The sequence below is a fragment of the Phyllobates terribilis genome, unplaced genomic scaffold (assembly GCF_046119375.1).
Source record: "Phyllobates terribilis strain yellow unplaced genomic scaffold, ASM4611937v1 Scaffold_4__5_contigs__length_816908805, whole genome shotgun sequence".
NCBI classification, from domain to species: domain Eukaryota; kingdom Metazoa; phylum Chordata; class Amphibia; order Anura; family Dendrobatidae; genus Phyllobates; species Phyllobates terribilis.
The window spans coordinates 208,862,755-208,881,499 of NW_027362764.1; the positions used below are offsets into that span (position 1 = coordinate 208,862,755).

Below are 18,745 nucleotides of genomic sequence, written 5' to 3' on the forward strand. Positions count from 1 at the left end.
GTGTATATATGTAGATACTGTAGGGTTTGTGTGTGTATATATGTAGATACTGTAGGGTTTGTGTGTATATATATGTAGATACTGTAGGGTTTGTGTGTGTATATATGTGGATACTGTAGGGTTTGTGTGTATATATGTGGATACTGTAGGGTTTGTGTGTATATATATGTAGATACTGTAGGGTTTGTGTGTATATATGTAGATACTTTAGGGTTTGTGTGTATATATGTGGATACTTTAGGGTTTGTGTGTATATATGTGGATACTTTAGGGTTTGTGTGTATATATGTGGATACTGTAGGGTTTGTGTGTATATATGTAGATACTGTAGGGTTTGTGTGTATATATATGTAGATACTGTAGGGTTTGTGTGTGTATATATGTGGATACTGTAGGGTTTGTGTGTATATATGTGGATACTTTAGGGTTTGTGTGTGTAGATATGTAGATACTGTAGGGTTTGTGTGTATATATATGTAGATACTGTAGGGTTTGTGTGTGTATATATGTGGATACTGTAGGGTTTGTGTGTATATATGTGGATACTTTAGGGTTTGTGTGTGTATATATGTAGATACTGTAGGGTTTGTGTGTATATATATGTAGATACTGTAGGGTTTGTGTGTGTATATATGTGGATACTGTAGGGTTTGTGTGTATATATGTGGATACTTTAGGGTTTGTGTGTATATATATGTAGATACTGTAGGGTTTGTGTGTATATATATGTAGATACTGTAGGGTTTGTGTGTGTATATATGTGGATACTGTAGGGTTTGTGTGTATATATGTGGATACTTTAGGGTTTGTGTGTGTATATATGTAGATACTGTAGGGTTTGTGTGTATATATATGTAGATACTGTAGGGTTTGTGTGTGTATATATGTGGATACTGTAGGGTTTGTGTGTATATATGTGGATACTTTAGGGTTTGTGTGTATATATATGTAGATACTGTAGGGTTTGTGTGTGTATATATGTAGATACTGTAGGGTTTGTGTGTATATATGTAGATACTTTAGGGTTTGTGTGTATATATGTGGATACTTTAGGGTTTGTGTGTGTATATATGTAGATACTGTAGGGTTTGTGTGTATATATATGTAGATACTGTAGGGTTTGTGTGTGTATATATGTGGATACTGTAGGGTTTGTGTGTATATATGTGGATACTTTAGGGTTTGTGTGTGTATATATGTGGATACTGTAGGGTTTGTGTGCATATATATGTGAATACTGTAGGGTTTGTGTGTATATATGTAGATACTTTAGGGTTTGTGTGTGTATATATGTAGATACTGTAGGGTTTGTGTGTATATATGTGGATACTGTAGGGTTTGTGTGTATATATGTAGATACTTTAGGGTTTGTGTGTATATATGTAGATACTTTAGGGTTTGTGTGTGTATATATGTGGATACTGTAGGGTTTGTGTGTATATATGTGGATACTTTAGGGTTTGTGTGTGTATATATGTGGATACTGTAGGGTTTGTGTGTATATATGTGGATACTTTAGGGTTTGTGTGTGTATATATGTAGATACTGTAGGGTTTGTGTGTATATATGTAGATACTTTAGGGTTTGTGTGTATATATGTGGATACTGTAGGGTTTGTGTGTATATATGTAGATACTTTAGGGTTTGTGTGTATATATGTAGATACTTTAGGGTTTGTGTGTGTATATATGTGGATACTTTAGGGTTTGTGTGTGTATATATGTGGATACTTTAGGGTTTGTGTGTGTATATATGTAGATACTTTAGGGTTTGTGTGTATATATGTAGATACTTTAGGGTTTGTGTGTGTATATATGTGGATACTTTAGGGTTTGTGTGTGTATATATGTGGATACTTTAGGGTTTGTGTGTGTATATATGTAGATACTTTAGGGTTTGTGTGTATATATGTAGATACTTTAGGGTTTGTGTGTGTATATATGTGGATACTGTAGGGTTTGTGTGTATATATGTGGATACTTTAGGGTTTGTGTGTGTATATATGTGGATACTGTAGGGTTTGTGTGTATATATGTGGATACTTTAGGGTTTGTGTGTGTATATATGTAGATACTGTAGGGTTTGTGTGTATATATGTAGATACTTTAGGGTTTGTGTGTATATATGTGGATACTGTAGGGTTTGTGTGTATATATGTAGATACTTTAGGGTTTGTGTGTATATATGTAGATACTTTAGGGTTTGTGTGTGTATATATGTGGATACTTTAGGGTTTGTGTGTGTATATATGTGGATACTTTAGGGTTTGTGTGTGTATATATGTAGATACTTTAGGGTTTGTGTGTATATATGTAGATACTTTAGGGTTTGTGTGTGTATATATGTGGATACTTTAGGGTTTGTGTGTGTATATATGTGGATACTTTAGGGTTTGTGTGTATATATATGTAGATACTTTAGGGTTTGTGTGTATATATGTAGATACTTTAGGGTTTGTGTGTGTGTATATATGTGGATACTTTAGGGTTTGTGTGTGTATATATGTAGATACTTTAGGGTTTGTGTGTATATATGTAGATACTTTAGGGTTTGTGTGTATATATGTAGATACTTTAGGGTTTGTGTGTGTATATATGGGGATACTTTAGGGTTTGTGTGTGTATATATGGGGATACTTTAGGGTTTGTGTGTATATGTAGATACTTTAGGGTTTGTGTATATATGTGAATACTTTAGGGTTTGTGTGTATATGTAGATACTTTAGGGTTTGTGTATATATGTAGATACTTTAGGGTTTGTGTGTATATGTAGATACTTTAGGGTTTGTGTGTGTATATAGGGGGATACTTTAGGGTTTGTGTGTGTATATATGTGGATACTTTAGGGTTTGTGTGTGTATATATGGGGATACTTTAGGGTTTGTGTGTGTATATATGGGGATACTTTAGGGTTTGTGTGTATATGTAGATACTTTAGGGTTTGTGTGTATATGTGAATACTTTAGGGTTTGTGTGTATATGTAGATACTTTAGGGTTTGTGTGTGTATATATGGGGATACTTTAGGGTTTGTGTGTATATGTAGATACTTTAGGGTTTGTGTGGATACTTTGTGTCCCGGGCGTCTATGTGCAGGACCTCCCTTGTTAGTAACGCTCCTCTCTGCAGCTCTGTCCGTATTATTAGTGGCCGCGCACAGACAGGAAGGGGGCTGCCCTCGGGCGGAGCAGCGGTGGGTGTACGCCCGCCGGCCCCTCCACAAGTGGCAGCAGCATCCCGTCGTCATTCCCGCTGCCTCGTCCCTCCCGCCCGCTCTCCCTCCGCTGTCCGGTCTGCTCGCTGTAGAGGCCGGGGGAGCAGCTGCGCAATGTCTCAGCACAATGTGACGGTGATCCGTACCACGGCCAGCAGCAGTAACGTGCAGCACGCCAGCCCGGGGCTGATAGACCGCGGCTACCCCCGCTCCAGCGGCGCCACCCTTAAGTTGTGCCAAGCGGTGAGTGAGTCTGTGTGCCAGCTGTGTGTATGGGGCTCTCACCACCATGGTCCGGCCACTCGGACTCTGGCACAAGTACAATGGAGGATCTCTGTAGTTCTGCATAAACATTTGTAACTTCACCCAAAGTTTCCGGGCTGGAGAGCCTCTGTGCTGTGCCTTTATTCTGTGCTGTGGGCACCAGTGATTGTTACTTTGCCATGAGGGCACAGGCTGGCATCTGCTTCTGTGGCTCATAGGGGCATACTGTTATGAGGAGTTCTGTGGCTGACATCGTTCTGGGGGTGAATGCTAGTGTTGCTCTTCTGGGGGCACTGAGGTGCTCTCCCTAAGTAGTTGGTCCTTGTTTAGTCATTTAGGTCTCTGTTCACACGTCCGTTTGGATATTGTGTTTGTTCCGTTTTTAGGAACAGACAGAAGTGAACCATTGCATCAATTAATGCAACGGCAGGAAACCGACCCCATTGGTTACTATGGGGTCTGTCTGGCATCCCAGTGGTGTCCCTTTTTTTAGGGGAAAAATGCCCTACATCCATAACTGTTTCTTCCTTTTTGTATAAAAAATACCAAAAACTCTAACAGATCGGCCCCAGTGTGGCCCCTCTGCGGCCATGTGCGTCACTGATGCAGCAGATCACTTATTCTGTTGGTCCGTTCCTAAGTCGTAACAAACAGAATGGCCGAACGGACATAGATCCGATCCCAATACTTTCAGTAGGCGATTTGTAATATGTCGGTGTTACAAGCGCTGACTATTCCAGTCATTCTGTCATACGGTGCACTGTACATCCCCATCCCGTATGTCTTGTACGGCCTTTTCTGCCATGTTCGCTTTCAGGCCATTATGGAGTGGCAGTTGGTTGTTGGAGGACCACCCACACAGCAATGATATGGCCTCCCTCCTCTACTCGCTGCTCACTCATCAAATATCCATTGAGCAGTCAAACCTTTTACCCTCCTGCTCCTCATCGCGAAATCCACAGACTACAGGAATGATCTGTCTCAGGGGCTAGTAACTGATAATCGCTATATGCTGTGTACAGTGGTACGTAGCGGCTGTAGAATTCAGTCAAAAATATTTACATTATTTCTGGAGTGACTTTAATAATATCCTCGTCAGCCCAAATTTAGCTGGAACTTTAGTCAGCATTTTTGACTGAGGCTCAGGAAGGCTCCTCCTTTGTAGTTGTGAACACAGCCGTACAGTGATGGTAAAACCTGCTGTTATATACTGAATGGCCACAAAATTGGAGGCGCCCATCTAGTTGCATGTTGGGCCTCCTTTGACCACGAGAACTACAGTAATTTGTAATGGCAAAGATTTCACTAGCTGTTGAAGTTCTGCAGGATCGCTTCTCTAAAATATCAGAAATGACTTCCTGACATGCTTTATGCAGTCTGTGCTATAGGATTAAAGAGGATGTCCGGCCTTAGGCTGCAAGTCTGCAGACTTGTAAATCTTCACAAAACTCATGCTGGCACCAGGAGTGGCGGTCATGTGACCACAAATATGTGATTTGCATACTACCGGCCACATTCCGACTAGACTGTGTCAGGCCTCTCTCAGTACACTTGCATTGAGCGAGTCCGTGCCCATCTAGTTGGCGCTTGACCACATGTATGCAAATTACATACTTGTGGTCATGCTCCCGCCGCTCTCGGCACTGGAGAATCCTTACAGCTCACAGTGGGCGCGATGTAAAGATTTACAAGTCTGCGATCACATAGAATGACTACAGACTTATAGCCTATGGACGGGTGTCAGGATCAGGCATGATAAAGTAAAGATATGGGCATAAAGGCGCTGTTCTGCTGATTTAATAGGTACCTTTACTGTATAAATCCGCAGCCTGGTTATTCTTTAATCACCAATAGAAGTTTTGGTGCTGTTCATGCATTGGGGTGGGCCTGTAGGGTGGGACTGTGGGTAGAGTCTTCATCTCTGCCACGGCCCCTTAGCTTTCTCTGGGGTAAGGATCTACATACTGTTTAAAATTCCGTGCCGGTGCTGTCATAGTCGCAGGCTATGTGTGACTCTCCACTCTTCCTCCAGACTCTGGGACCTTGATTTCCAAATGAAATGCAAATGTATTTTCATCTGAAAACACCACCGCAGACCACTGAGCAGCAGTCCAGGTCTTTTTCTCTTTGGCCCAGGAAAGATGCTTCTCACGTTGTCTATTGGTCATGAGTGGCTTGACACAAGGAATGTGACACTTGTAGCCCATGTCATGGATACTTCTGTGTGTGGTGGCTCTTGAAGCAATGACTCCAGCAGCACTCCACTCCTTGTGAATCTATCACAAATCTTTGAATGGCCTTTCCCTAACAATCCTTTCAAGGCTGTGGTTATCCCGGTTGCTTCTGCACCTTTTTCTGCCACACTTTTTTTCCTTCCACTCAACTTTCCATTAATATGCTTAGATACAGCACTCTGTGAACAGCCAGCTTCTTTAGCAATGACCTTTTGTGGGTTACCCTCCTTGTGGAGTGTGTCAATAACTGCTGACTTGACAGATGTCCAGAAGGCAGTCTTCCCCCATGATTGTGGAGTCTACTGAAACAAACTAAGGGACCTTTTTCAACCCTTAGGAAGCCTTTGCAGGTGTTTTTTGTTAATTATTCTAATTTACTGAGATATTGACTTTTGTGTTTTCATTGGCTGTAAGCCATAATCATCAACATTAACAGAAATAAACACTTGAAATAGATCACTCTGTTTGTAATGACTCTATATGAGTTTCACTTTTTGTATTGAAGAACTGAAATAAATTACGTTTTTGATGATCTAATTTTGTGAGACGCACCTGTATGTACGGTCACTGCCAAACGCCACAATAACAAAAGAAACTAGCTGCCACCACCAATCGTTTATACAGGCCAATTGGACACCCGTTACAGGTAGCTTACGGCTACAGTGGTGCGGTTTATAGAGCAAGAAGGATAAAGCTATTACATTTTATATATTTAATCTGGAAAGGTAAGCAGTGTTTATAAAAATATACAAAGACGGTACAAAATGGGAACAAAAGAATACAGAATATAACATTACATAAAATAAAAAGGAATAACAAGAAATGTACTAAACCTGATGTCACAGGAATGGCTCTGGCGCTTATAAAGGGGAGCTCTTTGTTTTTGGAAACAGTACAAAACTGCAGCGAACTGTGTCTCCCAGTACTGACCATGGCAAAAAGTTGAAATCTGCTTTTATTTGATAAAAAACATGCACACCTACAGTACAGACCAAAAGTTTGGACACACCTCATTTAAAGATTTTTCTGTATTTTCATGACTTTGAAAATTGTACATTCACACTGAAGTCATCAGAACTATGAATTAACACATGTGGAATTATATACTTAACAAAAAAGTGTGAAACAACTGAAAATATGTCTTATATTCTAGGTTCTTCAAAGTAGCCACCTTTTGCTTTGATGACTGCTTTGCACACTCTTGGCATTCTCTTGATGAGCTTCAAGAGGTAGTCACCGGAAATGGTTTTCACTTCACAGGTGTGCCCTGTCATGTTTAATAAGTGGGATTTCTTGCCTTATAAATGGGGTTGGGACCATCAGTTGTGTTGTGCAGAAGTCTGGTGGATACACAGCTGATAGTCCTATTGAATAGACTGTTAGCTTCTTTTTTCTTGCCATAATACAAATTGTAAGTAAAGAAAAACGAGTGACCATCATTACTTTAAGAAATGAAGGTCAGTCAGTCCGAAAAATTGGGCAAACTTTGAAAGTGTCCCCAAGTGCAGTTGCAAAAACCATCAAGCGCTACAAAGAACCTGGCTCACATGAGGACCGCCCCAGGAAAGGAAGACCAAGAGTCACCTCTGCTTCTGAGGATAAGATTATCCGAGTCACCAGCCTCAGAAATCGCAGGTTAACAGCAGCTCAGATTAGAGACCAGGTCAATGCCACACAGAGTTCTAGCAGCAGACACATCTCTACAACAACTTTTAAGAGGAGACTTCGTGCAGCAGGCCTTCATGGTAAAATAGCTGCTAGGAAACCACTGCTAAGGACAGGCAACAAGCAGAAGAGACTTGTTTGGGCTAAAGAACACAAGGAATGGACATTAGACCAGTGGAAATCTGCGCTTTGGTCTGATGAGTCCAAATTTGAGATCTTTGGTTCCAACCACCGTGTCTTTGTGCGATACAGAAAAGGTGAACGGATGGACTCTACATGCCTGGTTCCCACCGTGAAGCATGGAGGAGGAGGTGTGATGGTGCTTTGCTGGTGACACTGTTGGGGATTTATTCAAATTTGAAGGCATACTGAACCAGCATGGCTATCACAGCATCTTGCAGCGGCATGCTATTCCATCCGGTTTATGTTTAGTTGGACCATCATTATTTTTCAACAGGACAATGACCCCAAACACACCTCCAGGCTGTGTAAGGGCTATTTGACAAAGGAGAGTGATGGGGTACTACGCCAGTTGACCTGGCCTCCACAGTCACCAGAACTGAACCCAATCGAGATGGTTTGGGGTGAGCTGAACCGCAGAGTGAAGGCAAAAGGGCCAACAAGTGCTAAGCATCTCTGGGAACTCCTTCTAGATTGTTGGAAGACCATTTCCGGTGACTGCCTCTTGAAGCTCATCAAGAGAATGCCAAGAGTGTGCAAAGCAGTCATCAAAGCAAAAGGTGGCTTCATTGAAGAACCTAGAATATAAGACATATTTTCAGTTGTTTCACACTTTTTTGTTAAGTATATAATTCCACATGTGTTAATTCATAGTTTTGATGCCTTCAGTGTGAATGTACAATTTTCATAGTCATGAAAATACAGAAAAATCTTTAAATGAGAAGGTGTGTCCAAACTTTTGGTCTGTACTGTACCTCTCCTTGGTGAGCTCATATGGGGACTGGTTCATGGGATGTGGATAGGGTCCCAAAAACTAAGAGATCTCCAACTATCAGAATATCTTTTCCCGTACAGGTTCCAGGAGGAAGATATTAATGTTATATTTCCTATTATGATTTTAGCTTTCCATAGATAGGAAACATGGCATATATATTGTCATCCATCTGTCATCTTTTAGTGTGGGACTCATCGGCAGGCTTCACAGTGACATAAATAGATGTAACATTCGCTAATTCGCCCTGACGCCAGAAATACACTGCTCAAAAAAATAAAGGGAACACTCAAATAACACATCCTAGATCTGAATGAATGAAATATTCTCATTGAATACTTTTGTTCTGTACAAAGTTGAATGTGCTGACAACAAAATCACACAAAAATCATCAATGGAAATCAAATTTATTAACCAATGGAGGCCTGGATTTGGAGTCACCCCCAAAATTAAAGGGGAAAAACACACTACGGGCTGATCCAACTTTGATGTAATGTCCTTAAAACAAGTCAAAATGAGGCTCAGTATTGTGTGTGGCCCCCACGTGCCTGTATGACCTCCCTACAATGCCTGGGCATGCTCTTGATGAAGTTGCGGATGGTGTCCTGTGGGATCTCCTCCCAGACCTGGACTAAAGCATCGCCAACTCCTGGACAGTCTGTGGTGAAACGTGACATTGGTGGATGGAGCGAGACATGATATCCCAGATGTGCTCAATCGGATTCAGGTGTGGGGAACGGGTGGGCCAGTCCATAGCTTCAATGCCTTCATCTTGCAGGAACTGCTGACACACTCCAGCCACATGAGGTCTGGCATTGTCCTGCATTAGGAGGAACCCAGGGCCAACCTCACCAGCATATAGTCTCACAAAGGGTCTGAGGATCTCATCTCGGTACCTAATGGCAGTCAGGCTACCTCTGGTGAGCACATGTAGGGCTGTGCGGCCCTCCAAAGAAATGCCACCCCACACCATTACTGACCCACTGCCAAACCTGTCATGCTGAAGGATGTTGCAGGCAGCAGATCGCTCTCCAGACTCTGTCACGTCTGTCACATGTGCTCAGTGTGAACCTGCTTTCATCTGTGAAGAGCACAGGGCGCCAGTGGCGACTTTGCCAATCCTGGTGTTCTGTGGCAAATGCCAAGCGTCCTGCACGGTGTTGGGCGGTGAGCACAACTCCCATCTGTGGACGTCGGGTCCTCATATCACCCTCATGGAGTCGGTTTCTAACCGTTTGTGCAGACACATGCACATTTGTGGCCTACTGGAGATCATTTTGCAGGGCTCTGGCAGTGCTACTCCTGTTCCTCCTTGCACAAAGGCGGAGGTAGCGGTCCTGCTGCTGGGTTGTTGCCCTCCTACCGCCCCCTCCACGTCTCCTGGTGTACTGGCCTGTCTCCTGGTAGCGCCTCTGGACACTACGCTGATAGACACAGCAAACCTTCTTGCCACAGGTCGCATTGATGTGCCATCCTGGATGAGCTGCACTTCCTGAGCAATTTCTGTGGGTTGTAGAGTCCATCTCATGCTACCACGAGTGTGAAAGCACAACCAGCATTCAAAATTGACCAAAACATCAGCCAGAAAGCATTGGTACTGAGATGTGGTCTGTGGTCCCCACCTGCAGAACCTCTCCTTTATTGAGGGTGTCTTGATAATTGCCAATAATTTCCATCTATTTTCTATTCCATTTGTACAACAGCATTTGAAATTGATTGTCAATCAGTGTTGCTTCCTAAGCGGACAGTTTGATTTCACAGAAGTTTGATTTACTTGGAGTTATATTCTGTTGTTTAAGTGTTCCCTTTATTTTTTTGAGCAGTGTATATCTGCCATAAGTATAGAATCTACACCGTTCATAAAAAAACAAAAACATATTTGTAACTTAGGAAACAAAGCAGCCTGTTTGCAGTTCTCCGTAAATAGGGAGGCTAGGGCCATGGGGCATTTCCACAGGCCATAAAGCTTTTGTCCTCCACATTCTTTTGCAAGCTGTGCTTGGAATTCATGTTTGCGATCCATCAGATAACCAACTTTAATCTCCACATGGCCCTCCTCCCCTTCTACAAACAGGTAATTAGAGTACTAGATTTTGTTCTATTTAATTCGTGATGAAGCCATGTTTCACTGTTCCCTGTGAGAATTATACGATGGCTTTATAGATTTTACCATTAAATCTATGACCGAGGGGATGTTCATTATGCCTATGATTACATCTTTCCATTTCAATTTTCGTCTTCCTCTTATTTTCCCTCCCATTTTTTAGGTCTTTAAAAATTGTCTTTTCTAGTCATTCTTCAGTTAAAAGAAAGCCTTGAAGTTAGTCAGTTTGGGGGTGTTAGGCCTTGTTAGTGTGACACCCCAGGGGTCTGGTTGCCACAGTAATAGAGATATTACGTCTGAGAGCAGGTGGGAGGTCTCTTGGTCAGGAATCCTATGCATGCCACACCTCCTGCCCAGTCCTGGGAGGGGAAGAACTTCCCCTATATAAAACTGGGGCTGAGGCAGGGTTAGGGAGTTAAGAAGAGGAGAAGCAGCTATAGGAGAGAGAGATCAGGAGCTCTGGGGAAGTCGTGCTAAAAGGAATCAGGGGCTGGCAGCTGTAGAGCTCGCCCTGATTGAAGAGTTACCACCGGACCCGGAGTCCGAGGCTGTGGGGACTAATCCTTACCCAGCAGCAGAAACCGACCGGCAGGGGATTTCAGGTCCTCTGGCCAAGAAACCCGAAGGCACGGTCACACGCGTGGGACCAGCACCGCCGTCGTGGAGCGGAAGCCACTAGAAGGCCCCGAGTCACCGGCCATACGGGTGAGCACCACACGGTACACTCAGGGACGTGGGCTACTTTTACCCGCCTCTAGCAAGGTAGCCAGAAGAGTACAATTAGTTGGGGAGGCCTACAACTCCGCCTGGCCAGGGGAAATCCCATCTGCTCAACGACTGACCAGGCCCCGATCGCTAGCCAGTACTCCGGGAGGGTCTATGTTTATCACCAGTAAAGACCCTGAACTACACCGCATCGTCTCTGAGTGGTTCCTGCTACCCCCATCATCCACGTCGGCTGCCCTGAGGCCATACCCCTCCCGTTGGGGGTTATACCATCTACGCTGCACAATCGTATCACCGGCCTCAGCGGTCTGCCCTGCAGCGGCAGCTCCATAGCTGCATTCAACGGGTGGCGTAGTCGTCCAACATCTACTGCTAATACTCAGCCACACAGTTTGACTCCCTGGGCACGGACCAGGTCTCCGCCACGAGACTACTACCCCCAACAGGCCCGGCTCCGGGTAGTCCCCGTGTGCGCAACGCTACACCAAGTAGGCCCAGGGGCGCGTCATTATCATATCTTGTAAGCACAAGAAAAACTTTCCATTTCCTTTGGAAAATAAGGTGGTCTAAATGAGTTAGTCCTCTTTTTACCTTACTACCGATTAATAAAATAGTCAGCTGATCTTGCATCCTTCTTCAGGTTATGTTGCCCTGGCGTAGTATTTATGGTGTCTGCAACATCCAGAAGGCTGCCTAGCACTTTAAGTTATTTCAATGAAGCCACAAGAATTTCCGTTGAGTGCCGTCTCTACTTTCTGCACCTAGTACCGTATATGGAAGAAATGCTATCGCCCACCCCTGTTGTGTTGTAGATCCTGTACCTTCCTGATCGTTGCTCATATAGCTGTGCCTCGTGTTCCTCCTTCAGACCCAATATTGAGAATACAAACTGTTTCCTATGTGACATCATGTGAAAGTATGCACCTGTTTTATGTTACGGGTGATGATTCTTGATGATAAATTCTAAGTATAAATGAATGTGCTTCTGAATAAAGATGTTAGTTTTATTAACATAAAACATGGTGGTAGTTTTATCTGAAAAGAAGTAAAATAGAAAAAAATATTTTAAATATGACTTATTAAAATAAAAATACCCTTACAGATACCAATAAGTAAGAATTTGAACAGTTATTTCAGTTTTTTGCTAACAAACCACCTAAAAATAGCTTAAAAAAATCTTTTTTGGGGAGTGGGGGAGAGGATTAAAGTCACAAATTTTCGCCAAAGCCAAACTTGTGCAAAAAGCTCTATTATTCTGACATATTTGCTATAAGGGAAGGTCCATGGATATTAGGCCCTTTTTAGCTCAAAAATACGAGCCTGCGGCCACGCCAAAATTGGCGCATCACATTAGATGTGCAAATTCTGGTGTTTTGTCTGGCTCTTTCCAATCGCCCTGGTGCGTTGGCAATTCAGGTAATGGTAGTTGGGTTTGATAACAGCTGTTATTTCTCAAAAATCATAGCTGCCATCAAGCCCTGGGTTTAGTAATGGAGAGGTGTCCATAAGACGCCTCCATTACTAACTCCGTAATAAAAAATAAAAACACACAGAAAAAATACTTTATTTGAATAAAGACCCCCCCCCCCCCACATTATCCCTCATTTACCAATTTATTTATTGAAAAAAAAATTCCATGGAGGTCTGCAGTAATCCACCGAATCCAATGTAGTCCAGAAATGGATACCTGAAAAACCTAAAAAGACAGAAATAAACACAAGACAGTCGAAGCTCCGATTTAGTCCACGTTCCCCCAATCTTCCTGTGGCGACACTGAATAGCAGTAAAGTTCCTGCTAATCACAGAAACGCTCATCTTCATGATCGGCAGGTCTCGCTGAGCTGAAGCCTTGCTATGTATAGCACAGGTGATCAGATGATCACAGCTTCAAGTCTCCTAAGGAGACTTTTAAATAAAGTAAAAAGTGGAAAAAAAAACTAACAAAAAAAGCACAAGTTCAAATCAACCCCCTTTGGCCCCAGGTCTCCAAGTTAAGAAGATGGCTACTATGATTTATTCAAAAGAATTTAATAATCAATTAATAGAATTTTGGATGAACGTTCTTTTCAATTAATGAATTTGATTATTAAACGTGAGGAAGGTCTTTACTCACTTAACACTGAAATTTAACAATTTAAAACCTCCTTGAAAGAATATGCGTCCCTTAAACAGTATGACGATTGGCAAAGATCCATTAAAACTGAAGACTTCAAATTGTAAGAAAAAATATCAACTAAAAAATGAAATTTGAAAGGGATCATATGGACTATACACATAATGAAGTACACACCTGGAATAAGCAATTTGGTGGTAGAAACCGGGCTTCCAGTTCAATATTGAAAAAAGGGAGTAAAAGATGCACTTTTGCCTCTAGTAATAAGAGAGGTAGCTTCACCGATACAGTACATCAGACAACACTTCAGACGCCTCATTTGATAATCAAATAAGAACATCACAACATAATATTTATCAAGGTTCAAATTATTCCAAGCACAAAGATGATGTTGTTTTTTACTCTTCAAAAAACGGAAGAGGCACAGGAGGGAGGGGAGGCAGGAAATATAAAGAGATCTCCCCAAAGAATGAAAAGAACAATGAAGATACAGTAATCAATCTCACTAGCTACCATATATCCTGACAGAAACACATATATGAATGTCTTTTCTATAGGTCTTACATTCTCTCCTACCCATGAATTTGATGTATAGACGTTAATACATTTTTCACAATTTGACTTTTCACTGTCATTTCCAACCTTCATCTAATTCTACAGGAATTGAAATTACACAGAATTGAGAGGCTGAGGAACCCTCTATCAATAACATTAATGAATGTGGTTTTAATTGCCGCGTTTCAAAGTTTGCCATGTGGTTATCGTACCAGACCATAAGACGCATCCCAAATTTGGAGGCGTAAAATAGGAAAAAAAAAATTAATATCAAAATGGGGGTCTGTCTTATAGTTCAAATTTAGCTTACCTGGGTGACAATGGAGTAGGGTCACAGGAAGCTGTTACCGCTGCAGGAAGCCGGTGGCGGTAGGGCGATACTGCGAGACCTGGGCTGGGAGAAGAGGTGTTCCGGCAGTGCGAGGCAGGAGCCTTTGATCTCCCAACAGTGAGATTCAGGAAAATGTCAGCGTGTGAGGCAGGAGCAGAGTCCCCGCTGCACACATTGATCTCCTGGTGGTGGGCGTCAGGAAAATGGCCCTGCAGGCGGCGCATGTGCAGGTTTGGATCTCTGCTCATTGATCCGAGATCTAAATCTGTGCATGTGCCGACGTCTGCACCAGTTTCCTGAAGCCCACCACTGAGAGGTCAATGTGCGCAGTGGTGACTCAGCTCCTGCTTCGCACCGCCGACATTTCCTGAAGCCCACCGCCAGATCAGTGGCTCCTGCCTCACACTGCTGGGACACTCCCTCCTCTCAGCCAAGGGCCTGCAGCCTCACCTCACTCCTGCCACTGCCGGTTTCCTGCAGTGGTGACCCTGCCTCCTGTGACCCCCGGTCCACCACTGCCGCCCCCTGGTAAAATACATTTGGACTATAAGACGCACCCCCATTTTCCTCCCAAATTTGGGCTGTGGAGTCGGTGTCCGTGTCCAATTTGGTGGAGTTGGAGTCGGTAAAAAATGGACCAACTCTGACTCCTAAAATATCTCATAAATTTGGTTCATTAGTACAATGCAGGATGTGCTGTAAATTTTTTCAGAAGAATTTGGAAAAGTTATGAAATGTCTGTTCTGCTCCTGATCTAAGGATTTAGGCTTTTAGTTGAGATGAATCTGTGCTGCACTTTATGTAAATGTGAGGCAGTGCTGTGGAGTCGGAGTTTGAGTCGGTAGCCAGGGACATTGAGTATGTACGCCTTCAAAATGTTGTGTATACACAGCCCTATCAGGTTAACACAGTTTTTAGGAAATTAATCATTTAATACCAGGTAAGACATTATTGCACTTTTTTTTGCTCTCCAGCTCTTAGATCATATCAATAACATTGGCTCTTTTGAGGAAAAAAGCACCCTACATAAGTTATGGTCATTTGCCAGCGAATCATTACAGCAAGACAAGGATTACAATTTTTCGTTTGCTTCAAAATTCATATTATCCCATAAATTCACGTCCTGCCGTACTGGACTCCTTTCTATAAATTGTAAAGGATGATCTCATGAAATTGAAACAAGAAATCCGCAGCCAACCTATTAGATATAATCTGAATATAGACGAGCAATCAATTGATTTTGTCCCGCACTGCATTCAAATATGGCTGATCCTGTCCGGTGGGCGTCCTCCTTGCGACGTCTGTTACTCCTCTCTGGTAGTAAAAGCCGTCCTCTGGCTCTAATTGATGACGATGACGCGTCCTGCGTCATCCACATAGCTGAACGTTATCTTGCGCCTGCGCAGTGGCATTGCCAGGTGCACTTTGCTCTGCCCAGCTGTGGGCACACGCATTGTTGTCCTTTGCTCTGCCTGCAGTAGGGCAGAGAAAAGTGCGCCTGCGCTGCCAGTGATGCTACTGCGCAGGCAGGCGACTTCGTTCAGCTGTGTGGATGACGCAGGCACATTATGGATGACATGTGATGTTGTAGCATTATATCCTTCTTTACTACATAATCTAGCCATTGATATTTTGAATAAGCATCTTATTGATTAAAGTAACTATTCCAAACAGGTGCAGGAACTTATAATGTCATTTGAGTTCCTATTGAAACACAACTTTTTTTACTTTAGTTCAATGGTCGGTTTTTCATCCAAAAGCAGCGCCAATGGGAGCGGGTTTCACTCCGTCCATAACCAATATTTTTATGTCAGAATGGGAAAACTTTTTTCCGATGCCAATCCTTTTTCTTTCCATAGAACGTAGTATGGTTGTTTTATAGATGACCTGCTCTTGATATGGGATGGTTTTAGGGAATTGACATCGGCATTTTTTAACTACCGTACATAAATGACTACATCGATCTAAAATTCACCTGTTTACAGGAAAAAAGCATCCATTTTTAAGCTGTTACATTCTCTGGATTTCTTGGAGGGAATTATTATTTCTCCCTTCAGAAAGAACATTGCAAGCAATTGCATTTTACATGGAAGATCATGCCACCCCAAACACATTATTAAAGATATTCAAGTGGGAGAATTTTATAGATCGAAAAGAAATTCTACCCTGGAAATTTGTTATAACAGAGGCAAATTATATTAAAGATTAGTACAATTTAGTTATCCCAAATGGATGATTGAAAGAGCTGATGGCATTGTCAGAAATAAAAATCTCAATATAATGGTAGCGCTATACATATCTTGCGCATGCGTGTGGCTTCTTTCCTGCACTACATTGAGTCTCTGAAGCCGAGTGTACGCGTAGACACAACTGCTGGTGGTTTGGGGGCACGGGGGAACTGACCGGTTCCCTTTAATTCAAGCAATGAGAACCAATCAGACAGGAGCCAAAATGGAGTTACAATTTGTTGTGCAATTTGTCTCAATCCTGAGTACTCTGATACCCCATATGTGGTCGAAAATTACTTTTGAGGCACAGTGCAAAACTCAGAAGCGCTATATGGGAGTTCATATTTTGCTGGAATGTATTGAGGGTGCCATGTCACATTGGCAGAGCCTCTGAGATGCTAGAACAGCAGAAACCACCCATAAGTCACCTCATTTTAATAATTACACCTCTCAATGACTTCATCTAGGGGTGCAGTGAGCATGTTGAAACCATATGTGCCCCGCAGAAATTTATACCATTGGGCGGTGAAGAAAGAGAAAAATTTAAAATTATCATCTATAAAAGTTGTTTTAGCACCAAATTTTTAATTTTTATAAGAGCTAATAGGATAAAATGGACCTCTCAGTTTGTTGTGCTATTTCTCCTGAGTACGTCAATACCTTACATGTAATCGGGATTTACTTTGAGGCACAGTGCAAAACTCAGAAGGGAAGGAGCTCCATAATTTAGTGCAGATTTTACTGTTATTGTTTGCGGGTGCAATGACCCACTGGGAGAGCCCCTGAGGTGCCAGAACAGCAGAACCCCCTGATAAGTGACCCCATTTTACAAAGTAATGTTGGCGGTGCTTTAATTTCCTAAAGGGTTAATAAAATTCTTGAATATGGTTTTGGGCACTTTGAGGGATGCAGTTTTTAGCATGGTGTCATGTTTGGGTATTTTCTGTTATATAGACCCCTCAAAGTCACTTTAAATGTGATGTGGTGCTAAAAAAAAAAAAATTGGTTTTGTAAATTTTGTTGTAAAAATGAAAGTGACAAACCGTACAGTTTCCTTAGCAGCACAGCAGTTCATAGTCTTCCCAGTAGTACAGGACAGCACAGTTCTAATGCAAAGGCACATTAATGAACACGGCATTCTTTACAGCACAGTGAGATGGTGAAGTGGGGAGGGTTTGCTGAGGGAGATCATCCCTGTGACACCATTTCTTCCAGTCCTTATCTTTCTGCTTGACAATACTCTGCACTGCTAGTTCAGAAACTCTACCTGACCTGTGCTTAGCTTCACTCCTGACTTGAACCCTTTTCACTTGTCAGATGCAAAACACAAACACCACCTTTCTCTTTGGCTCCAGCCAGATAGTAAACAACTTCCCACAATCCCCCTGGGGCTCTGCTAAAACACTCCCTGTCTCCTGTGACTGTGTTAACCCCTCTAGTTGCTGGATGCTTCTGGAGCACAACACTTCCTGTCTCATGTGCTTGTGTTACTTCTAATAGTTGCTGAATGCTTTTAAAGCATGTCACACTCTGCAACAGCACTACTTCTGCATGTCACATGGCATTATACTGCATATTAAGCTCCTTAAAAACACTATTATTTACCACACTCAATAAACATGACATATGCAGATTTGGTTGGAAAAATTTATGGCCACGGCCTTTATTAAAAATTCTTATACTTAAAAAACCATAACTTTAATAAAACTCTTATAACACCGCAGCTTAGCCATAAGCTCAAGTCCGTTTACCTTACCAACCTGGTGTCCATTCAGTCTCCTGGACGACTAACCCCAAGGCCGTGACGAATATAAACATATATGTAGGGAGGGTGGTGGGGCAGCAGCACTAGATGAGCAGCGTCTGAGGACTGACACTCTCCTCAGGCGCTGCCACCTTTAATACCCTGCACCATCAATGTTTAATAAATATTAGGACCCTATCAGCAGCTGTCACATAGGGAAGAAGTAGTCTTCCCCCTGTGACACCTCACTGACAGGCTGGTTACCTGAACCAATCCCCAGCATGGCGGGAAACCATTCCAGCCACATAAACCCTTTCAGGAGAGGAAAACAATGCATAATAATGCCATGCATTCCCCTCCTGAAGGTCCGGGTCTTAACACTCTGCAACAGCACTACTTCTGCATGTCACACTGTTATTTATTATCCATTTTGTGTTATAAATATCTGAATTTGTATGCCCTTAAAGGGAACCTGTCAGGTCCCCCATGCCCTCCAACCCAGTAGCATTCACCTATGTATCAGCAAATTTCCTGCCTAACCAGCCCTGTATAACGTTGTTGAGTGAAAACAAGGTATAAAAAAAGCATTTATGTAACGGGTCCGGGAGGCGGAACCT

General features: G+C 42.5%; 1 protein-coding gene across 1 annotated transcript in view; it reads left to right on the forward strand.

The window, feature by feature from the left end:
* The first annotated feature begins 3,171 nt into the window (after positions 1–3,171).
* Positions 3,172–18,745, forward strand: part of CMTM7 (CKLF like MARVEL transmembrane domain containing 7) — a 77,770-nt gene continuing 62,196 nt past the window's right edge. The window contains exon 1 of the mRNA XM_073676582.1: positions 3,172–3,455. Coding sequence (XP_073532683.1) covers positions 3,327–3,455 — 129 coding nt within the window. The 5' untranslated portion in view covers positions 3,172–3,326. The remainder of the gene's footprint in view (positions 3,456–18,745) is intronic.